The sequence below is a fragment of the Lissotriton helveticus genome, chromosome 2_1 (assembly GCF_964261635.1).
Source record: "Lissotriton helveticus chromosome 2_1, aLisHel1.1, whole genome shotgun sequence".
Lineage (NCBI taxonomy): Eukaryota > Metazoa > Chordata > Amphibia > Caudata > Salamandridae > Lissotriton > Lissotriton helveticus.
In genome coordinates, this window is record NC_136059.1 from 1,128,508,210 (window position 1) to 1,128,532,766 (window position 24,557).

At 48.0% G+C, this 24,557-nt stretch overlaps 1 protein-coding gene across 1 annotated transcript; it reads left to right on the forward strand.

Moving 5' to 3' along the window:
* Positions 1-9,923: 9,923 nt before the first annotated feature.
* On the forward strand, positions 9,924-20,813 carry LOC144818493 (perilipin-2-like). Its single transcript, XM_078675964.1, has 7 exons — positions 9,924-11,238; positions 11,337-11,532; positions 12,995-13,077; positions 13,336-13,621; positions 19,124-19,308; positions 19,641-19,775; positions 20,078-20,813. The coding sequence occupies exons 1-7, from the start codon at positions 11,212-11,214 to the stop codon at positions 20,435-20,437; spliced, it is 1,272 nt and encodes a 423-aa protein (XP_078532090.1). The 5' UTR covers positions 9,924-11,211; the 3' UTR covers positions 20,438-20,813.
* The last annotated feature ends 3,744 nt before the right edge of the window (positions 20,814-24,557 follow it).

Below are 24,557 nucleotides of genomic sequence, written 5' to 3' on the forward strand. Positions count from 1 at the left end.
CCCAAAAGTGCTCGATCATCAAACTTACGAATAGCTCTCCACATATCAGGGGACAATATTAACCCAAAGAAAAGATCAATATCAACTAATGTCATAATACACGAAGAAATAGCTCCTTCCACTCCTTCATAGAAAGCTGCTGGGTTTTTGCGAGGGTCAGGCAAAGCATTCTTAAGCGTCATAACATCTGTTCTATTCCAGGGCGTATAAACCCAATTATATATAAAATAACCCTTCGCATTCACAGACGTTTTATCATCATCTGTGCCTTGCCCTTTAGGAGGGACATACAAAGGTGCAGCTTCTCGCATAGGCATAACATGAACTGCAGCATTCTTATCTGTTCCAAAGATAGGGCACTCTTTGGATACTTCCGTCGATCCAGACGTAGGCGAACCCGAGGCCTTTTTCGCTGCCCGTAGTCGTAACGCCTCATCCCGTAGCTGAACCAAACGCTGGAAAAACTCATCCGGATCTGCAAGAACAAAAAGACCTTTACGTAAATTATCACGACCAACTGATATATCCTTAGGTTCCAACTCAGATGAATAACGTCTAAACCGTCCCACAACTTCTTCTCCTAAATGATCCAAAAAATACAATCGTTCTCTATCGGACCACTTACACATATGGCCCTCGATCTCTGAAACATTTATAGAATCAGCATTAAGTTTACGAGCAAACCCGCGTAATTCCACGGCTCGATCAGCAGTTAGCCTGGTACGATCATCCCTTTGATCATCCTCACCCGATTCCTCATCTGGGGCCGTAGGCAGAACATACGGAGGCGGGCAACGATCTAGTAATGAAAAATCATCTGATTCATTAGTAAGGACAGGATAAAGAGGACGTCAAATAGGAAACTGACCATTAACTTGCAAATTACGTTCTCGAGTCTCCCTCTCTTTCTGTTCCTGAAATTCTTTCTCCTGCAACTGTAAAGCTTTGTCACGAGCAGCCTTTCGCTGCTCCTTGTCCGCCAAGGCTTGTTCACGCTTCATTCGTTCACGCACCGCTTTCTCCCACATACGCACACAATCAAACATATCCTGTCTAGACCTGCGCTGAAACAAACACTGCTCCACATATTGAACCTTTCGCAAATCAAACGACCCATGTAGTGGCCATTGCAATTCACGATCAGTTTTCGTATATTTATGCCATAATGTACTATACATAATGGGGGGAAGGCCAAATTTTATGTAATTTCACGATTAGGTGTCCCCTCTGGGGGAGCCGGCTGAGATTCATTTAATCGATAACTGGTACCATTTCCAAGACAGCACATTCCTCGAAGTGTGCTTAGAACAGGCATGTCAAAATATCACAAAAACGCGATATTACAAAAATGGCACTTAATATGTTTTACACACGATGTGCCGTTCAAACAAATACAAAGTCAGAGAAATATCTCTACATGCCTGTCTATGTGAGGTGCACTCCACATATAACTCAAATCATAGATCCAAATGTTAGCTAACTCAAACAAATCCAAAAAACCACAGTAAGTGTCAGTAGACTACCTTACCAATCCCAAGCTTACCAAATATTCTCAAACGTCCAGGTTCCAACTGCCAAGTTCCTTAATCTAATCAGCCAAACGGGCACTGCACGACAACCCAACCGATCAGGATCTCAGTCGAGGACCGGCGCCACCTGGAAGGTCGAGTCGGAAGGAAAGGAAGAAAACACCGTGGATGCCAAGACTCGGGTCACTCAGTGGCAGCGTACGCGTCCATGGCGAGTTTCCAATCCATCGTCCCGACCTCTCCTTCGGGCATCCGAGTCGCCGATGAGTCCCTTTGTGGTCGCCAATTTATGGTATTGGGTTTCGTCAGGTCTACATACTCTGCAAAAAACTCTCGAACACCATAGAATAGAAGTTGGCACGGAAACTGGAAAATGCAAAAGACAAGTTTTTTAAGACCCCATGGGGTGGTGGTACATTCCTACAGCACCCTTCGGTAATGCAAGAAGTATCACACCGAACATCGGTGCGCGACCTCTTTTATACAAGTTTAACAGTAATAAAAGGTAGGCGGTATACTCTTTTCACAGTTTAGGTACATATAAGGGCATTTTTGGAACACAGCCAACATGTGGGAGGAGTTTAGTACCACTGGTCAGTTTTGGAGGACATACCTAAGAGGTGACCGCTTATTAGTCTAAACGTTAGAGTACGCATGCGTGAGCGTGACCAGTGCTAAAAATAGCCTGTTGCTGGGCAAGGTAAATGGTCATTGGTACAGAGAAAGGACAAAAGGGCATGCTGACCACGAGGCCGCATGTTCATACAAAATGGAAGCCAAGAAATACAAAATGGCCCCCGCAAGTTTGGTGAAGTTAAACACTAAAGTTCGTGTAGCTGGGCTAAATGCTAACCTAGTCACTGCCAAATTACGACACTACCCTGAGACCCCCTGCCCTTCTCCCCACTTTTTCTCCCCTCTGCTGTAAGCATGCAGCCGATTTCCCCCTGCACTTCGTGAAAGTAACAGAAAAATGACTTAAGGATTGTATATATCTTTTTGAAGTGGAGCTAAAAAAAAATGCAGACACCCACTCCTGTCCCCCCATCCCCCCCCCAAGAATCTATTAGACACCGCAGAGCCGAGTGGATACCATTCAGAGAATCCCTCATTGAGGAATGACATAGGACCCCTGTGGAAACTTCACTTTGAGTGCTAGGTGGCGAAGTCAAAGCAACCAGCAACTATGTCCCACTACTATAAACATATCGAGATACTTCTTTAACCTTTGATTGGTGTAAAAAGAAGAGAAAACGATTGTGGAAAATAGCCACCAACAAGCCTGATTAAAACAACAGGATATCCAGAATAGATTGAAGACCGTAGAAGACACCCTTACCAAGTAGAATATCGGGATGTCTTTTCCATGAAGAACTGGCGCAATATTCCTTTCCTTTCCCCGTCCTGAAGAAGACCCACTAGAGACCCGCAAATAAGGTGTCCATAGGGTCGAAACGTCGACAGATTCACTAAAAGGACCAGTTTACCATGCCCAATCACAATTGGCCAATGTATTGCGCTGGGTTTGAGTTTCAATAAAACAGGAGTCGGCCTTTTCTAACTTCCCCCTTGCCTTTAATATTTTTCCAATCACATGTAAATAGATTATCACTTATTGGTCACATTGTCACAATATTATTATTATATGTCACTTGATACACTGTTCTGAATTGTTGCGCTGTACCTTGCATTTTGTAAAAAGTTTTATGCATATACTGAAGGTGTCAGTCAGTGACAAAATGATGAAATGATGAAAAATAATTGAACAATTAAATCATTCTGACCCTTTCCTTTGTTTGGTTTTGCACTTTAATGATAATCCAAATAGCATAATAAGTAATGAAGTTATGTTTTGAGTACTGTTGAAGATATACGTATGATTTAAAGCAATTGTATGCATACCTGAAAGAACCGTTGTTGAAATTATCATTGTACTGCCCCATATTCTTAGGGATACTGGGTTACCCCATAAGAATTATTCAAGAATCGGGACAGGCCAGACATGAAAGTAAGAAAAAGTGGGGGACGGCCAGACATAAAGGTAAGGCTAATCGCAAGTTCTACTTTTATGTCTGCACTGTCCCGGTTTTTACTTCTCAAAATCTGGTCACCGTAGTTTTAAAACAAATTAAATTCATGTCACGCAGGGGTATGGAGAGATGAGGGGCACTGTGGGAAGGTGACAAGTGGGGGAATCATTGAAGGGCCCCAAAAAAGATTGTTGAATTCTGGTGACCAGTAAGGTCATCCTTTACTATGCTTTAAAAGCTAATACAATTGTATATATAATTAAATACGTGTTGTAGAATGCGCCATTTTTGCCTAAATGTTGTTATGGGGAGAAGCCCTCGCCGCCCCCAAACCCGTCTGACTTAATGTGCCACGGCTGCTTTGCGTTCCCAGTGCGACCCTGGGCACGTCACATGAACCTTTCAACTATGACAGGTTATGAGTAAGTCTAGCTACTTGGAAATTGCATCATAAGTCCATTGACCACGTTCTTTGTGGCTGAGTGACAGCCTGACATACTTGTGAAAATTAGACGAGAGGGGTCAGTACTAACATATAACCACCGGACGACCCGCTCAACCTAGCTTTTTGCATGCAGTTAAGCGCAACAACGTACTGAACAGCTAGAAGGAGGGCGGGGCTTCCGCAGGTGGGAATTCCCGGAGGCTGCGTGTAACGAGCGGTTGCACTCCAGCCTTTATGACGCTCCTGTGCTGTCACAGAGTGGGCTGAGCAGCAGTCTCGCGAGAAGCGCAGGAGCATAAATAACGGTCGCGCATCAAACTTGGTAGCAGAGCGTTTTCGTCTTGAAGCGGTGGTAGTAAGCAAGTGTAGAGAGCCATCCGGGCTCTCACATACATTGTATCCTTACACGCACGCACGCACACGCAACCTTGGGGCGGGCTCGCCCCTCGGTATAAATAAACAAGCGGAAGACCGCTCGGGGTCTTTCCGGCTGAGTGCAAGCAAGTGTTGGTGTAGTTATTCAGTGCATATACATACACGTGGTAGGCCCAGCCTCACCACTCTACATTGGCGACGAGGCCGGTGTACCTGGACCCGCGTGTGTCTGCCTCGCGCGGCGGTGCCTGCCGCTGTGCTGCTCTGGCCCCGTGCGCCTGAGACCCGCCCACGCGTCTCCCGTGAGGGTGCGCCTTCGGCTGGCGGGACTCGGGACCGGCGGAAGCTGACGTGCGGCTGGGTGAAGGTCCTGCGGGTGAGTGCTCATCTGCCCCGCTTGCGCGGCCCCTGCCTTCCGCACTCCGCCTGCCACCGCGGAGGAGGCGCGCCTGCTGACTGCAGGCCCGGCGAGCGCCACGTGACGACCCGCCCTGGGCCCGCCCTCGCTCTTCGGAGCTGCCGCGCATGAGGCGCCCTTGCAGAGGCGCGCGCTAGGCACGACGCCAGGCCCCTCCTGCTGTGCTCCTGCCCTCGTGGGGCGAAGGGACGTTCTCACGGACTGTGAGTCAATTAATGGGAACATTTGTAGGTGTCAACTCGCTCAAAAAAAAAAATCAAATCAAATAAGGAAAGAGGCAACAAGCATTGGCACATGCAACAAGGCATCTCCATTCACATTGGCTCCCACAAGGCCGTGCATCATTGTCCTTGCCGCCACAGCTGGTCCCTGGGGTCCTATCCATCGCCACTGCTGACTCTTCCCGCGTCACGCCCTAAGGCGCCTCGAAACGCTGCGTGGCCTGCGCCCCTGCCCTGCGCCTCACGCCGCCGCCATCCCGGAAAGCACCAGCAAAGCCAGAGTGACGCCTCGCCATGAACAACGGCGCTCCAGGAGCGGTCCAAGACGGGGCTGGCCAGCCCCCCCAGCAGCAGCCAGCTGCGCCCGCCGCTCAACCACAGGCTCAAGCACAGGCCGGAGCAGGCGCCCCTGCAGGTCCTCACGCACCCGCGCCCCATGCGCATCAGCACGCCGGCGTAGCACCCATACCGCCATTCAGCGAATCAGCAGACCCGGCAACGGCGGCCGTCCGCTGGAGAGCATGGGTCGGACGCCTCAATCTGTACTTCAGGGGCACAAGAGAAACCGACGGTACGGTGAAGAGGTCGCTCCTCATTCTCTATGGGGGTCAAGAGATCTATGACTTGTTTGAATCGCTCCCGAACACTGGAGCCGAGGACAACTATGACGCCGCAGTCGCGGCCCTCAACGCGCACTTTGACCCTCAGTTGAACAATGATTTTGAAAAATTCAAATTCAAGCGCGCATGGCAGCTGGACTCCGAGTCAGTCGACATGTACTACACTCGACTCCGACGGCTCGCGAGCACGTGTCCCTTCATCAACCCTCGCGACGAAATCAGGGACCAGATCATCGTCGGCTGCAAATCTAAGTTGCTGAGAAAGCTGATCCTCCGACAGCCGGGGATCACCTTAGACGAGATCCTCATCCTGGCAAGGTCGCACGAGTTGTCGGATGCCCGGGCGGAGGAGATGGAGGTCGCGCTGCGCACCCCGGTGATCGCCCCGTCTGGGGCAAGGGCCCCGGCCATCAAGGAAGAGCGAGTGGAGGTGATCCAAAGAAGATTCCCGCCAGCAAGGCTGCGGGGTGGCCCGCCAAGGGACAGCCAGTGCGGGTACTGTGGTGTGGACCATCCTTCCACGGCCACGTGTGGTGCCAAAGGCAAGACGTGCCTCAAGTGTGGGCGCATGAATCACTTCGCTGCTGTCTGCCGGGGAGGGAAGTTCCGGGCAGCAGGCCCGCGCGCCAGAACAGTGACCCAACGAGTCCGACAGCTGTCTCTTGACCAGGAGAGACCCCCTCCCGACACGGAGGCTCAAGACCGCCGGCCCAGATATGAGGACGACGAAGACGATGAGGTGTATGTCATCTCCTACGTGAGCAGGGCATCCACGAAAAGGCGACCGCCTCCAATGTGTTCCGTCTCAGTGGACGGGACGAGTGTCAACGCGCTGATAGACACCGGGGCGTCCGTGAACGTCATGGACTCGGACCAGTATGAGCGCATGTCCCCAAAGCCGACGCTAGCACCGTCCGCGGCACGCATCTACACCTATGGCGGGACAGAGCCCATGCCTCTTCGTGGAGTGATTCAAACCACAGTAGTCAACGGAGAATATTCGACTGTGACCAGGTTCCACATCACCGAGGGCAAGAAAGGCACCCTCCTGAGCTGCCACACAGCAGAGGATCTGGGACTGGTGTTTTTCGCCAACCAAGTACACCAGGCTCACGCTGACTTCATGTTAAAGGACTTCCCAGAACTGTTCAAAGGCCTCGGCAAGCTCAAGGGTAAAAAGTTTAAGCTACACATTGATGCGACGGTGAAACCTGTCGCTCTCAGACACCGGCGAGTACCGTTTAACCTCAGGCCCCAAGTTGAGGAAGAGCTTCGCAAGCTTGAGGAGTTGGGAGTGATCGAGAAAGTGTCGGGCCCGACACCCTGGGTCTCGCCCCTGGTGGTTGCCCCAAAACCGAAGCAGCCGGGAGCCATACGTCTGTGCGTGGACATGAGGCTCCCCAACACCGCTGTCAAGCGCGAACGACACATCACCCCCACTATGGACGATATTATAGCTGACCTCAACGGGGCGAAATGGTTTTCCAAATTAGACCTCAACTCCGGATATCACCAGCTGGAGCTAGAGCCGGCTAGCAGGTACATCACCACGTTTTCGACGCACGTGGGGCTGCGTCGCTACACTCGGCTCAGTTTTGGCGTCTCGTCGGCCGCCGAGGTCTTCCAGAACGCCATTCGCGAGGTGCTCTCCGGACTAAAAGGGGTGATCAACCTGAGTGATGACATCCTAGTTTACTCAACGACCCTAGAGGAGCATCACGCCAACTTGAGGGCGACTCTGCAGAGACTCGCCGATAGCGGCCTCACCCTCCACCGCGCTAAATGTGCCTTCTATCAGGAGTCAGTGGACTTCTTTGGATATATCTTTACGAGGGAAGGCCTTAAAGTCGACCCTAAGAAGGCCGAAGCCATCAAAGCGGCCAGCACGCCTCGAAGTCAAACAGAAGTCCGCAGTTTTCTGGGCATGGCCACGTACTGTGGCCGGTTTATCCCGAACCTGGCCGACTTAGCGGAGCCTCTCCGTGCCCTCACCCGTGCTGATCAGAAATGGGACTGGACTGCTGCTGCACACAAGGCGTTCCAGGCCGTCAAGGCCAGTCTGCTTGACAATACCGTCATGGCCTACTTCCAGCCACGGAGACGGACCGAGTTGATAGTCGATGCCAGCCCAGTGGGATTGGGAGCCGTGCTGCTGCAGGAGTATGGGCCGGAAGAGTGGAAGCCTGTCGCCTATGCCAGCAAGGCCCTGTCCGACACGGAGACCAGGTATGCCCAAATTGAAAGGGAGGCGCTGGCCATCAAGTGGGCATGCCAGCACTTTCACCTCTATCTCTGTGGACAGGACTTCACGGTGGTCACAGACCATAAACCCCTGTTGCCCCTCTTTGCGGGGACATCCCGGCTTGCTCCCCCACGCATCGAGAGGTGGGCTGTCCAGCTGCAGGGTTACCGGTTCAAGGTGGTGTTCAGGCCAGGAGCACACAACCCTGCCGACTACTTGTCGCGTCATCCGGATGTCACACCCCCACCGGCCCTCGATGCTGAAGGAGATGAAGTGGAGGAGATAGTGCACATGGTCACCCTAGCGGCGTGCCCCGAGAACATGTCGCTCCAGGAAATTAGCGACGCCACTGCGACGGACGAGACCCTGGCGAAGGTTAGGGAGGCACTCGAAGGAAATCGTTGGGCCCATTTCCTTGATGGCGCTTCGTGCCTCCGGCCGGAGGTGCGTCATGCCAGGCAGCAGCTGTGGCAGATACGGAGTGAACTTAGCGTCGGAGATGAGGGGGTGGTGCTGCGTGGGCACCTCATCGTCATGCCCGAAAGCCTCCAGCAACGAGCCCTGAGCCTGGCTCACGTGGGACACCAAGGGATGGCAAAGACCAAGGCCCGCCTGAGGAGCAAGGTGTGGTTTCCCGCGATGGACAGCCAGGTGGAAGCCATGATACAGGCCTGCCACGCATGCACGATCACGGGCGGAGACCCTGCCCCAGCGCCCGTGCTCACGGAAGAAGCGCCCCAGGCCCCGTGGGCTCAACTCAGCATAGACTTTGGCAGTTTTCCAGACGGGCGGCACATGCTAGTGCTGGTAGACTCTTTTTCCAAATTCCCAGTTGTGGAAGTCATCGCATCCACTGCGTTCCCGCAGGTCAAGAAAGTCCTAAACCGAGTGTTTGCTACGATGGGGCTTCCTGAAGAAATCAAGTCCGATAATGGGCCCCCCTTTCAAGGGAGAGAGTTTCAGGCTTACTTGGAGGCTCTCCGGATCAAACATCGGAAAATCACACCCCTGTGGCCTCAAGCCAACGGGGAAGTCGAGAGGTTGATGCGGACATTAAACAGAGCGCTGCGGATTGCGGTGGATAATGGCGAAGACCCGGAGGCCGCCCTGGACGACTTCCTTGGAGCCTATCGGCAGACACCCCACTCAACGACAAAGTGTGCTCCCTCTCATGTTCTGTTCAAGCGAGCTCCAAGGGATGGCATTCCCACTGTCAACACGTGGGTGCCGGGAGAAAGGGACGCTGAGGCCATACAGGCCCGGCGACAGGCCACCAACATCAAAGCAAGCGCACATCGGCATGCCAAAGAACCAGCCCTCCGGCAGGGGGACACTGTCGTTGTCAAGGATCGCCATCCTGGGTGGAAGTTTCGGACTCCTTTTGAGCCAGAAGTGTGGACAGTGGAGCGAGTGCAAGGGACTATGATTACAGCTAGGAGGAATGGCCAAACCGTGACGAGGAATGCCTCATGTTTCAAGAAGGTACTGGACAATGTCAATGTGCGTCAACGGACCGAGGGAATGGAACATGGAGACCAAGAAAACATGGACTTTGATAATTGTTCTGATCCAACTCCTACTCTGCCGCGAATGGCCACCCCACCAAGGCCAGTGTCACCAGGCCCTGCGGCCGGGCGGAGTCAGCCAAGGGTCGAGGATGCGAGCGAGGGTCCGAGGACAACCCCGGCTGGGGTTGTCGAACTACCTCGGACCCAGGATCGTCGCTACAACCTGCGGCCCAATCCTAGGCCGAGTCAACGGTTGTTGGACTTTGCTTGTTCGTCTCCATGAGTAAGAGACTATGAATGTGCCTGCAGAAAGAGACTAAAATAAAGGAGGGATGTAGAGAGCCATCCGGGCTCTCACATACATTGTATCCTTACACGCACGCACGCACACGCAACCTTGGGGCGGGCTCGCCCCTCGGTATAAATAAACAAGCGGAAGACCGCTCGGGGTCTTTCCGGCTGAGTGCAAGCAAGTGTTGGTGTAGTTATTCAGTGCATATACATACACGTGGTAGGCCCAGCCTCACCACTCTACAGCAAGGTGAGGTGATTGTGGAGATTGATATTTCAACGTCTACAATGGCAGGGATGTAGGAGGTATTTATCACCGTTAGGTATTATACCTAAGGACTTCGTCGCCTCTGAAAGGAGTGGTGATTTATTTATTTTTTAATATACACGCTATACCATTTTCCTCTGTAGCGCTTAGAGGCTTCACTTGTAAACTTTAAGCGGGTAGTCGGAGTCCCCCTCTGCACTTCCTGCGTTCCCACATATCACACGACTCCACAGGGATTCCTTGAAGGGCTTTAAGTGGGCCGGGTCCAGCAGGTGCTGAGCACTAACGGGTCTAAAAAGCGGGTGCTGGGACTGGTACCTATCGAGTTCTCCGTTTTCGCCTTCACCCTTGGAAAAAAGATGGTAACTGCCGTGCCACCCTTCACTGCCTTTGATCTAACTTCATAGACTCGTTATATATAGATCAATCTCATTTCATAAACTAAGTATTTTCAATATTCTAAACAAAGCCATAGTTGTTGCTTATGTATCTTAAGCAACTAACACAATTGACGAAGCCAATATCCCTGGCTTGCTGTTACTTGTGGTGTTATATATCTAGATACAGTGACAGAAGCGGCAAAATACCAGTCGGGTCAGGTGGCATATAATGCTCCTCATAGATTTTCAGTTTACGTGTTTTTAACTCGCACCTTTAATTACATCGGCCGCGCGCTCCTTTGAGATCGACAACCCCCCGTATATTTTTCATCCCTATTAAACCCCCGATTTCTAGCTTTGATTTTCAGTGGTCGTCGGTTTTAAGCAGATAGTCTAAGCGTATGTTCCGCCCTGGAGCGTTTATGTTCCTTTTGAGATTGAGGGAGGGGAGTGGACCAACACTACGGCTAGTTGGCACATGTAGAAATGGGTAAAAAGAATGCGACAAACTCCGAAATCCCAGTTTTACTGTCGCATGTTGAAAACGTGACTTATTTGTTTAAACGGTATGCATTCATGGCTTTTGATTTCGCTCGAAGTCTGTCACAAAGCTGGGCATGGTGTTTATCTCTTCCACGCCACTCCACAATCCCTTCTTACTCTGCTATATTAGTCTGGGATTAGACGGGGCTCATTCCTTTTCTAGTTAACAATGTTTTGCAGTGTCCCCCAAATACATGATTTTTCTTTCGGGAGTTGCCTGGTTTCTCTCGTTCCTTTGCTAATGTGTATTAGTGGTGTTAATGGAGTAGCTTAGTTGCTACCGTGACTTTCTCCTTACTTTACTAATCCTCTATCCGTTCAATAGGATTTGCGATACCACAATGGCTTCGGTAGCAGTTGAGCATCAGGTAATGGCTGTTTTTTGTGACTTTGCTTTATTTTTTTTTGTTTAGTAAAACCAGTGACTTTTTTTCCAGTTTACTTACAATGTTTGTTTCTTAAACAGAATGTGGTGTCACGCGTGATCAGCCTCCCCCTTATTAGCTCCACCTATGGCATGGTGTCCTCGGTCTACGCAAACACAAAGGAGAACCATCCCTACCTGAGGTCTCTCTGTGAAGTGGCAGAAATCGGAGTACTGACAGTCACTAACGTGGCTATAACCAGCGCCAAACCAATACTTCAAAAGATGGAGCCTCAGAGTAAGTGAAGCTAAAGGCGGATTATTGGCTCGATTTCCCCCGCCCCCGTGAACATGTTAAATGCAATGCTGTTGCTCAAGGCTTAAAAAATGTTCACTCGGTGTTTTAAATTAACCATGCGTGATTTGGGTGGGAAGATGGACTGCAGTTCTTAAACTACTGTTTTACTCGGCATACTGTTCCAATTTGTGAATGCATCCCTTGAAAGTAGTAATGTAAGTAACCACTTTCAGTGCGGTATCTACACCTTTAGCCTTCTTTAAGCCTGGGATTCAATAAAAATCCTTAAGGTTGGGGCCTCCTGGAAAGGGAGGGGGTGTGGGGGCTCGAGTCTGTCATCGCTCCAGAGGGTATCGGTTGCTCAAGTGAGGCACAAATGGCAGGCGGAGAAGGGGAGTTCAGATTCCTGACTATGTTCCTTTGTGGGGTAGGCTGCTTTTGGAGGTGCTCTGGAGGGGGGGAATACCTCCCACCTACAAAACCCTAAACATGATGCATACCCTGGTGAATCTCCAATGGTGCGGGGCATGGTCGAGATGGGTTACACTGATTAAGAGACAGCCTTAATGCACCAACAGTCAGTAACAATTAAATCTAGGTTGAGGCTAATACAGCTCAGAATACAACACAGGGTTTTTAATGACGGGGTGCGACTACATGCGATGGGAAGAGCGACGTCTCTGGACTGCGTGAGATGTACTCGCTCTTCTCCCCCTCCACCCCCCCCCCCCACACACAATGTGTTTGCCCAGTAATCCAGCCACACTGGGACAAAGTGGCACACTAATTGCAAAAAAACCCTGGTGTTTGGTAACCCACTTGAGCCTGAATGTCCTCTTAGGTGTACAACATGTGACTGTCCCTGGGCCAAGCTCCTGTTTAGCATTAGGGACTGGTGGTAGAGTAAGGGGGATATTGCAGTGCATTGGGAGGGGGTGGTTGCCTCAGGAGGTCTACCCTAAAAGGGTGGAGAAAGGGGTTGGATATTTATATGGCCAGGGAGGTACCTAGAATAGCCGAGGCTACTCTGATAATGCTATGAAGTATTGGGTACCTGGAGGCACGATTATGGGCTGGGTCTTATTGATAACTGGTCTTGGCTGTCACATACCATATGACCACTGCAATATGTTGCCAGAAAACTTATCATGCAACTGTAAACTGCACTGCATCTACCTATGTTTACAACTGTTTGGTATTTGTTTGTATACTGTTGTGTGTGTATATACAAAGAAAAGTGAATCTATCCCTCAGAAATTTGAGTGATAGTATGGTTACTCTAAATCGAAAGCTTATGGCCGTGAGATCAAAACTGTCTACCTAGACATGCAATTAGTCACGTCGCACCCTCAATCTTAGTAATTTTGAGTAGAGGCTGGCCGCTGCATGTAAATTGCTCATTGAAACTCTACAAACAGAATGGTTTAAACTGTATGAGACTTAATATTCAATTTTTTTTCAGTTTCAGTTGCGAATGACTATGCATGTATGGGTCTTGATAAGATAGAAGAGAAGCTCCCAATATTGTATCAGCCGTCAGACAAGGTAATAGTTTCAATAATAGATGCATGATTTTTTTTATCTATGGTTAGCAATACTGACTGTGCATACCCTTTATTTGGTTCTGTAGTTTGTTATTCCTGTAATTTGCTGCTACTAATTCTAAACTTCACGCTGTGCAGCTTTTCTTGGTCCTTATTGTAAATACTTCTGTAATTGAACATTTGCCTTATCGGGCAATTTATTTTACGCTTAAACTATACAGTGAATGAAATATAAAGATTTATGTTCTCTTTTCATTAGCTTGTGTCTAAAGCCTCCGATATGATGGTTGGTGCCAAAGAAGCCTTATCCATTACAGTAACGGGTGCCAAAGATACTGTGGCTCATACAATCACTGGTGTGGTCGACAAGACCAAAGGAGCTGTTCATGAGAGTGTTGAATTGACGAAGTCTGTTGTACATGGCAGTATTAACACAGTGCTGGGCAGCCATGTGGTGCAAATTGTGAATAATGGTGTGGACTCGGCACTTTCCAAATCAGAGACTCTAATAGACCAGTATCTCCCACTGACCGAGGAAGAGTTGGGTGAGTGCATCTGAGGACTCGTTTAATTAGTCTGCCGTATGGCTTTCTATATTTGAAGTTTGTTTTTTATTGCTGGTATCTTAAACATCTTGTGTTCTGTCCAGTTTGTAGTAGCGAAGGGACTCTCTAAGGGCCTACTGTGCAGGGAAACTGATGGCTATGGGACCTTGATGCTGGCTGCTGCTCACTTTGCCATCACATGTTTATCTCTTAGCTCTCAGGGTGCCCTTGCCTAGTCCTTGCGTTGCCACAGCTGGTCGGGGTTTGAAGTGTCATTTTATCCGCAGCCAATTTCTGACAAACCTTCAGTTGGCACACAATGTCCACTGGTCTTCCCATTATGCTCAGTTTATACACTCCCTACTAGGCCTAATCTTAGACTTCAACTTGCTCTTTCCCACCATAAGTCCACATCCTATTCTTGTACTGGCCTGAACAATTTTTGGCAACTGGCAGACAAGATTCTACTGGCTCTTAAAGCCTAGATTATTCAAGCTTGTTCTCAGATCCCCTAGTTTGTCTTTTGAGACTTTTCTGCCCATGAAAAGCCACAAAGTGCCTCGAGCCAAAGAATGTAAATATTCTTGACCCCTTCAGACTCGTTCCTTGGCAGACCAATCCATGGATTTCTATCAGTCCACCTTCATCCCTATCCTGTAGAAATCCCAGTGTTCAGTTTAGTGTGCTGCATGGAGTTTCCTTAATCTGAAGCTCCTATGGTGCCACCCAGCAGCATAACCAGCTGTGTTGGCTTCCTCTGCAAAATAGTCTTTGGAATGTGTAACCCATACCCGTCTTTTCTTCCCCCTCAAAAGTGTCTACATTACACCACTAGGCGCACTATTGCTTTGAAACAGTAGCACTAAGCCAAGATCTTTTGTGGTGGGATTTTGTTGAGCTGTACATAAGCTGCATTGTGTTTACAAAGTGCCGGTTCATGTGTGCACATAGATATTTTGTTTACATGCGTCTTTGGAGTCTTGCGGTTTAGGACCACGTTGGTGTCTTCTGAACTACATATAAACGGTTATATGTTCTTACAACGAATTCCGTTGCAACGCATGCCTTTACCACGCATGCGTTACAACGGAATGGTTTATCAACGCATAACTTTTTCCTCTAATTCATGCGTGGTGAACGTCGTACGTCCTTAAGAAGAAACGGAAGTTTCTTTCCGTTTCCTCTTAAACGACAACTATTTCAGGTGAGGTTTTTATTTGGGGGAAGACCCCAAGCCCCCCATGTTTATTTTGAACCTTTACCACATATGCCTTTACTACACACCTCGTAGTAAAGGTATGCGTGGTAAAGGCTATCGTGTTAACCACGCATGCGCTGAAGCATCTATTGCGTTTTAAATATCCCGTTTTTTCATTTACTTTGATTTTTTTGTTTCTCGTTTTCCCTCGTTTTTAAATTGGGCCACTCGCAGACCCACACTGCTGTCACCTCACCCCCACTATAATTTTGTAATACTCACCGCGTTTTAGCGGGTCCCTGTCCACTGTCTTGACTGGTGGCCATATTGGGAGGGGGGGACAGTGTAGGCGGCGCGGTTAGTGCTCCAGTGTGCACGCGCTCGGCGAACATAAAGGCAGCCATGCTGACGCGCAGCGTCATCACGCAGCGTCATCACCGGATTGTCGCCAGAGTCAAGCCCGTCTGTGCCCGTCCGGGCCCAGACGGGCCTTGGGCATACCACTCTGCTCAACTCTCCGAACACACGGATCCCTTCTTACAGGTACTCACGGGACTCGCTTCTCGCATTACGCGTGCCAAGACATCCTAGTTGCTACTATTATTGGGCGGAGGGTGCTGTATTCAAACCCTGTTCTGGCTGTCGCCCACATAATACGGTTAAGGATTCCGACTCTTTTATGATGGCTCTGCTTAATTGCAGATCACTTCCCTGTCACTCCACGGAAATCCATTGTCTCCTTTTGGATTATAGTTTGGATGCTTTATTTCTTACGGAGACGTGGCTGTCCACTGGTTCCGACCCCGACATTGTTAATGCTCTTCCCCCGGGATACCTCATGTTTCACCTTGATAGGCCGGATGGAAGAGGGGGCGGAGTGGCCATTATCTACAGAGACACATTGGTATGCAAAGCCGCAGATTGCGGCATTAATAACGCGGAGAGTTGTCATTTCACTCTTGGCATCTCTTCGACTGTCTATATCTCTGGCATTTTGGTGTACCGGCCTCCCGCTACCCCAGGGAACTTCGTGGATTCCTTTATGGAAACTGTTATTCCACTTGCTGCGGCTTCGTCCAATTTTCTCACTCTTGGGGACTTCAATTTTCATTTTGACGACCCCAATGATGTGGTGTCAAGGGATCTTATAAGTTCGCTTGGTGCACTTGACCTACATCTTGTCAATGTGGGAGCGACTCATAATAGAGGTCATCAGCTGGATGTGGTCTTCGCTAATTCGGCGAACTTGCAGGCCCTCCAGACGTTGGCTCTCCCTTGGACTGACCACCATTTCATTCCGTTTAGCTGGCTGCCTGGGAACCGGAGAGATCCTCCACTTAGGCAACATACTGTGGACCGTCTCTGGTCGAAGCTTCCGGTAGACAGGTGGGCGGAAGAGCTAGCCAGAACTTGTCCCCATCCTGTAGATGACCCCAGCATCACAGATCAGCTTGTAGTCAATTGGCTAACTAACTCCTTGGATTTGCTGATCCCGAATAAAAGGAGGCCTGTCAGGGAGAGAAGAATTGGTTCTGCTCCCTGGTACACCCTCAAACTCAGGTGTATCAGAACTTCCTGTAAAAGGTTTGAACGTGCTTGGAGGAGAGAGCAGACTGAGGAAAGTCGGGCCTTTTATAGGAAGGAGCTGAGGAAATATAAAAGGGCACTGAAGGACGCTAAAAGGGCTTTCTTTAGCGAGAGGATCGCGAGGGCAAGTAACTCCTCCGGCGAGTCGTTTAAAATCTTTAAAGAACTTCTGAAAGCACCCACCCCCCCAGTGCTTCACGATGACCCTAAAGAACAATGTGAGGATTTGGCAAAATTTTTTTACTCTAAAATAGAGAGTATTATCCTCCTTACCCTCTATCCCTCTCATTCAGGAATCAGTCATTGGTTCTTTAAACTGCCCGACTGAGTTTATATCCTTTGGCCCCTTCTCGGAAGATGAGGTTACAAAGGTCCTGCTGGAGATGAAGAGTGGCTCTCCGAGCGATCCAGTCCCGATGAAACACCTTAAGCCCGTGGTTAACATCCTGTCAACTCCTTTGACTGATCTCATAAACCTCTCACTTGCTCAGGGCATAGTGCCACAGAGATGGAAAAAGGCTGTGGTGAAAGCCATACTGAAAAAACCAGGATTGGATCCATCTGATTTGACCAATTTTAGGCCAATTTCTCTCCTTCCTGGTTTTTCAAAAATTGCTGAGAAGCTAGTCAATCGTCAGCTCTCGCACCATCTTGAAGCTAACCACCTGCTAGGAGATTCCCAGACTGGTTTCCGCCCCGGCCATGGAACAGACACTGCCTTGTTGGCAGTAGTGGAGGAGGCAAGAAGCACTCTCGACACAGGGGGGTCAGTGGCAGTGATCCTCCTGGACTTGAGTGCTGCTTTTGACACCGTGAACCATCAGGTGCTCCTCCAACGGCTGTCAGAGGCAGGTGTCTCGGGGACAGCTTTGAAATGGCTGGGTTCCTTTCTTGCGGATCGTTTCTACCAGGTCTGGGAAGGGTCAGAGCAATCTGCCCCAATCCCTCTTCAATGTGGAGTCCCGCAGGGCTCATCGCTGAGCCCTACCTTATTTAATATTTATATGACTCCACTTGAAAGAGTGGTCGCCCCTTCGGGGGTGAAGATCATCAGCTATGCTGATGATACTCAGCTGGTGGTGGGCCTCACGCAATTGGCGTCGCACCCGGAGGTATTACATGACTGCCTCGCCAATGTTTATCGGTGGATGTCCATCTCTGATTTAAAGCTCAATGGAGGTAAGACCGAGCTGATGCTCCTGGGCAACTCCAATCCTTCCATCATTGCGAGTTGCTGGCCCCGGTCTCTTGGCGACCCACCATCCCCCAAGAAGGAGATCAAATCCTTGGGAATATGGTTGGATGACGATCTGTCCTTTCGGACTCATGCCAAGAAGACCGCAGGGGTCTGTTTTGGTTTGTTGAAATCAGCCCGTAAGGTGTTACCTCTGCTTCCTGCTCCATCAAGGAAGTTGTTGATTCGTGGCCTAATTCTATCCAGGCTCGATTATGGGAATGTGCTGTTTCTCGGTGCTCCGGAAGCTACTCTCAAAATCCTCCAACAGGTGCAAAATGCAGCTGCGAGAGTCCTTATGGATGTCCCTAGAAGGCAGTCTGCTGCTCCGGCCCTTAAAGCGCTCCACTGGCTCCCCGTGAAGGAGCGGGTGAAATTTAAAGCGCTTTGTACAGCTCATAAAATTTTACACGGTAAAGGCCCTTCCATTCTTGCAAATATGGCCCGTCCCTATAAACCCTCTCGTCTGTTGCGCTCTGAGCAAAAACATCTTTTGCAGTCAGCGAGAGTAAGAAGAGCCCGGTCGGGGGGCAGGCGTTTTTCTGTGCAGGTAGCCTCCCTTTGGAACTCTCTGCCCCTTAAGATCCGCTCAGAACCCCAGATCCTATCATTTAGGAAGTTGCTTAAGACTCATCTGTTTCCTCGGTAGTGTTAGCTGAGTCTTCTCCTTTTTTGTGGTCTGTTGCGCCGGGATGCCCCTGGGTAAGCCGAGCGCATTATAAGTTTCATAATAGTAATGCATGCGTGGTTAATGTATTCGTGGAAACGGCCGCGTTGTAATGGCCGTTTCCCCATATAAACCTACATTTGTCTATCTTCCTAGCCTAGTAGGATGAGGTGGTGGTTTCATTTGGTTATTGCAGAGACCTGTCGTGTAACTTGCAGGTGCTACTTTGTTTGGGGGGGGCGGGGTGCTGCAACAAAGGGCTCCTATGCCTGTCTTGGTTAACGTTTGAGGCCTTTCATGGCTGCCAGACTTTCATTATCGGAACATTTGTAAAATAATGTAGAATTCGTTGGGGGTGCAATGCACAAAACTGAGTTTGTTTTGCAGTATGAATGGTTTTCGTTTGGATTATTTCCAAATATAAAAATGAATACAAAAGCTGTGTACCTTATCCTTCACGGCAGGATACTAAATTTGTCTTGCTCATTTGGCAGCACATTTTCATGTCTAAATGTCGCCACTTAATTATCCAACAGGCAAATAACCCTTCTAACACGAGACATAACGTGGGGAAGCTAAAGTTAGTCTTTTATAAGGGGCTAGGGAGCTCATGCTTTCCGTTCCCCAATCGTACAGCACTTTCTTCACACACAGGAGCTGGGTAAATGACTTTTCTTACCACTTGTAATCGGTACTGCGTTTGCGGGACATTATTCCCATTCACTTCCCTGTATGCATTAGTGTGGTTTATTGTGTATCGCGTTGGCAGGTTGTGGTCCTAACTTAAGTAACTAATAGTTTGTTTTCTGTTTGCAGCTGCAGAAGCTGCATGTGTGCAAGGCTTTGAAGATGGGGCTCAGAAGCCAAACTACTATATTCGAATAGGTTCCTTGTCGAGCAAAGTTCGGAAGCGTGCCTATCCGCAAGCCATAACCCGGTTGAGTGATGCAAAATCCAGGAGCCAGGAAGCCATTTCTCACCTCCACCGTACAGTTGCCCTGGTAAGAAGCATTGCAACTGCGTGTATCCCTCTAAACGTGTCTAGTGTTGAGCTGAAAGTCCATATCCTTATTACAATTTTTTTTATACCACTTCTGCTCCATCTCAGTGGGGTATGAAATGTGCATTAAACATTTACTGCATTCATTGCCTGCCGTTTCCTTTTAATCTGACCTGTTAGACAAATGGCATTCAAAATGGACCATACTGGACATGCAAATGTGTTGTAAGGGGATTTCTTAATGCTACTGCAGTGGTAAGCTGCACTCTAGTTACTTTCTTACTGTTAACTACTGAACTGTAACACAAGGCATCAACGCACTTTCTTCTTTAGATGGAATATGCACGGAAAAATATGGATAATGCCAACCAGAAGCTGCATGATGCCCAAGAAAAGCTTTACCAGTCTTGGTTGGAATGGAGCAAAAGCACAGGCCAAAATGTTGGCGAGGAGTGTAATGGCACAGAGGTAAATCTGCACTTGTCTGATCTACAGATTTTTCCAGATTACTGCCTTAATGTTTAAGAACTTGTTGTGCGGGAAATGTAGTGCTATTTATACCTTAAATTTGTCGATGCTTGCTACAGCCGTGTGCATTGAACTGAATCTGTGCAGAACCCTGCAAGACTTCAGTGGCATCCCTCATGAAGCTGCTGTGACTGGATTCCTGTGATCAAACTGATGCTAGTATACGCAGCTTGTACAGTCTGTAAACCTAATACCGTGTAGCCTTGTCAGTTCAAGTACTTACAATCTTTTTCTTTCCCCAGGATGTTGAGTCTCGTACCCTGGCGATTGCCCGCAACCTTACAAAACATCTTCAGACCACCTGCATCACTCTAGTGTCCAGTATACACGGCCTGCCACATAACATCCAGGAACAGGCTCACCACATGTGTACAATGGCTGGCGAATTGTACCAGAACTTCCACTTGGCCTCCTCTGTCAGAGAAATCTCCGACAACGCTCTTGCGACCACTAGAGGACAATTGGACAAAATTAAGGGTTCAATGGATAATATGGTGGACTATGTTGTGAACAACATGCCACTCAACTGGTTGGTGGGTCCCTTTTATCCCCAGTTGGGTGGCACTCATCATACGGAGGGAAAAGGAGAAGGAGGAGACTAACAGCCAACATGCATGCAAAAATTAGTTTGTACCATGTGCACTGCAGCACTCACTGTATACTATTTATGCCAAGTTATCTGCCAGCTGTGCAGCATGGATCATCTAATCGTGATGGATAAGTTGGACATGCAAGGGTAAATGTATAAAAGCTTGCAGAGCACTGGTATGACCATAATTGTATTTACCTTGAAGGTAATTCACCGGATCTTGCCAGTTACTGGTCTTTATTGAGCACTTTTTGTATCGCGCATGAATTTCTGGTGAACATGCTTTTGTAGTAAGTGCTACGGTATTAGAAATCCTAATTAGTTCTAGACCACTTCATACTGTGTCACCATGTATTGTGTATTTATAGTAATAAACACTTCAAGCAGCATACTGTCTCGAATCTTTCATGTATCCTTCTGGGTGAAAATGAAAGTATTTGGGTTGCAAGTGGATGGCACACCTAATGTTCTGATAGAATGACTGTGTGCATAGCTAATCGTAACTGATGGAGGGCTGATTGAACTTCACAAGTCCTCCAGTCTCACCCATGTAACTTTGAGATTAGCATGTGCCACCTCATGCATGCAAATGCATGTGAAATGAATTGTTCGACCGTGCTTGGATATGCAGGTGTTTGGGTGCCTGGGCTTCGCGAGCCACACCTAGTGGGTGTGCTGTATAAACAGTAAAGTAAGAAACTGGAGCAAACCTGAAGTTAAAGGGAATGAGTGTGGGATGCCGAGATGGACCATAATTGAATAATAAAGTACAAGAAGGCCTGCAGAAGGTGAGTTAAGTCTTAAGCCACTTTAATGTTGAGCAACACCTCACTAAACTAATAATCATTGGGGGACACAATGAGCCAGATTTAGTTTGTTGGGCAGAATGTTCAGCTACAAACGTGACCAAAGATTGTCTTCCAAATCCTTGGTCTGTCCACTTGATTCAGAGTCTGGGAAACTGTTTTCTGACAGTGTTAGCTCTGCCACTGACCCATAATCAGACTGCCTGAAGGTATAGGGGTCCATTGGAGTATAGTCATCGGACACTTTGGCCAACTTAATTGCGTTTTAATAAAAAAAGCATTACATGTTTGTTTTTCGCCACCAAGGATTATCTGGCTGTGGCTATCAGAAGAAAAGAAATGGCCTTCTGCTTCACCTGATGCTAATCTACCCCAGACATTAACCCAGGAAACCACTCCCTGTTTTTGTCTGGCTATTAAAGCGAGTAAAAACTTGGTACACTCTGGTCCTGAAGATGAGCAGATCATCCTGTCCTGGCTGATGCATATTGAGAGGGCTACAGCAACTTGAGCCACCACATGCAAACCCAACCAATGGCATACCATGTTTAGGGGTTCAGGCAGAAGCTCCTGTGGCCCACTATCCTATTCTTCCCTGCCATAGCCTGACAAACCATACCTGCCAAAGCAAATCACTTTGGCGATTAACTGAAAACCCAGAATTACAAGCAAAGCGCCAACCAACAAACGAGAACAATTTCCTGGTGTAAGGGGGGTTGATATCGAAACCACTAATTTGTATTAGTTTTTATAACTATGTATAGTTGGTGCAGTGCCAAGCTCGAATAATTTAAGACTTGTATCTAGGCTGGTGCCATTTTCACTAGGTTGCCATCGTTTTCAGGGTAAATCTTGCTGGTAAGATTGTTCCTGGTCTTAATCAAGGACTGGTTCTTAAATATTGTTCCTGGTCTTAATCAAGGACTGGTTCTTAAATATGCTACCATTAGTGTGTTTCCAAATAACCTACGGAATCTATGGACCTGTCTTCCTAGGATGACTGTTTCTCTACACTTATCAGGATAGGCAAGTTAATAGCTGCTATTGCAGTTGGAATTGCAGAAATCCTTGTCCTCAATGGATATACTCCGGTTTTAAAATTTCAGCCACAAACTAGCATATTTTGTGCCTCTTCAACTTGATGGGGGACTTGGAGGCAACGGCACCATCTATGACCGAGTCCTCTACTAAACCAGGCAGGCATCGTCCATTCTACATGTCCTATTGTCCATTTCCTTATTCAATAAGTGCCAAGCTACTTCAAAGATCACCAGGGGGCCCTAGACCACAGGTTAAGAATCTCTGCACTACAGTGACCATATAAACTGAACTGCTCGCATGAAGGTTTTAACTGCCAATTTGACCTTTCAAAATAACCGTTTATAATAAACCTAAGTCACCCCTAAGTAGGCCATATACCCCATAAGGCAGGCTACATGGTATATGAAAAGGATGTGCTAAAGTTTAATGTTAAACATGGCCTTACCCTAACTAGCCCCTTACTGTAGTTTGGTTGGTTGTGCCATAGGAAATCACTGGGATATAAAGACTAATACTTAAATAGTAATGTATCTGCAATGGTACTAGCTAGAAAAATATTTAAACTATATTAATTATCAAATACAATTCAATGGTGAAACCACTTTATTTTAGAAAGTTACCTTTGCCCCGCCTGAAGTCACTGGACGCTCAAATCAGCATTTTTCTTCCCCAACCGCTGCAAGTACCCTGTCAATAGGTGTGTGAGCGGTTAACTTGCTCCCAGGATGGCCAAAAAGAAAAGGGGGAATGAGCCCTTAATAGAATGGACTGGCAGCTGTCCCCAATGACTTAACATTACCATGGCCTACCTTGTCTCAAGCAGATGTAGCTTACACAGGCCTGCTCACTTGGTTTCTCATCTGTCTGCCATCATGTGGGCCTGTTGGCATCTGAATCGGATCCTGTTTTTTCTGTATTGCATTTGAAGTGTACTTCAAAGAAGGGAAACAGAACCCCAAAACACTTTGTGTTTATCCACTATCTGGTTGCTGGGAACTCTGCTTTTGTTCTACCAGACTTCTGAGTTTTTGGTGGTATAGGGACTGTTTAAAACTGCATTTTAGTGTTAGATGTGGGAGGATACTAGGATTACCATAGTACTCTGTGTACCACACACTCCCCTCCGTGCAAAGTTTAGTGTCTGAAGACTTTGGCCAACTTGCAAATGCCCAAACTGTGTAGGGATAACACTGGACACTCTTACCCCATTGGTTGGGTGTCCTTAGGAGTCATTCCCACCCACTGGCTTGTGACTGTTAGACATGTGAGCCCTCCAAGCCTACACTTCAAAACACTCCTACACCTATGGAAGATAAGAGGACCGAACCTATTGTCTGAGACCGGAGTAAATCCCTGGAGCATTGGACCTGCTCTTTAGTCTTTCCAGGACAAAGTGGACTCCAAGGATCAGAAGGTTGACTGCCAGGTCAAACTGCAGGGACACAAGGTACAAGAGGCCTTTTCTGGCATCCTAACCCTGTCCCTGCTAGGCCCCAGTGCAAAGTCTTTTTTTTTAATTTTTTTTTTTAGGCTATTTGGGGCAGTTCGTGCTTAGGTTCCTGGAACTCTTTGTCCAGAAAGTATCCACACCAAGTTTGCATCCTTTTCTTCCAACAGCCTGAGGATTTTAAAGGTACACAGAGTTTGTGGATTCCCGTGGAGGGTACCCAGAAATTAGCCAAAATTGAGCAATATTTATTTGGGTGGGAACAGTGCTGCATGGGTGTCTGCCCCCCCCCCCCCCAACAAAGGGTACCAAAGGGTTTGTGGTGCGTAAATCACCATCTTCCCAGCGACAGGCAAACTTGTCAGAAAACCAACATTTTCTAGAGTTTTGGCATTTTACTGGGACATAGCCTATTTTGTGCTTTCTCTCCTTCCAGTTAGTGGTATAAATAGGTGTGAGCAATAATGGATCCTGGAAAAACTATACATTTCCTAAAAGTAGACACAATTCTGCATTTAGCAAGGGTGCATTTGTGTAGATCCTTCAAGGGTTTCCTATAGAAACTAAAAAAATATAAAACATGGAGTTGAAAGAAACAGCAGTTTGTGCTAACCTTTTCACTTGTAACTTCAAACTATGGCAGATTTTTTAACTCTGTATACAGTTAAGTCTGCTAGACCCTTCTGGTTGCGGTGATATATAGGACTTGTAGGTTTATCAAGGACCTGAGGAACCCAGAGCCAATAGGTGAGCTTTGCAATGGGTTTTCATTGTGTACTGAGTATATGGCAATTTATTTGTTAAAATGTAAAGGGAAAATAGGTATCTAGGACACATGT

What these genes read in the sequence shown, in the direction of transcription:
- LOC144818493 (XM_078675964.1), top strand. Translation starts at nt 11,212, where the DNA reads ATGGCTTCGGTAGCAGTTGAGCATCAG. An exon ending in TCAAAAGATGGAGCCTCAGA is followed by an intron (nt 11,533 to 12,994) that starts GTAAGTGAAGCT and finishes ATTTTTTTTCAG; the next exon opens with TTTCAGTTGCGAATGACTAT. An exon ending in ACTGACCGAGGAAGAGTTGG is followed by an intron (nt 13,622 to 19,123) that starts GTGAGTGCATCT and finishes TTCTGTTTGCAG; the next exon opens with CTGCAGAAGCTGCATGTGTG.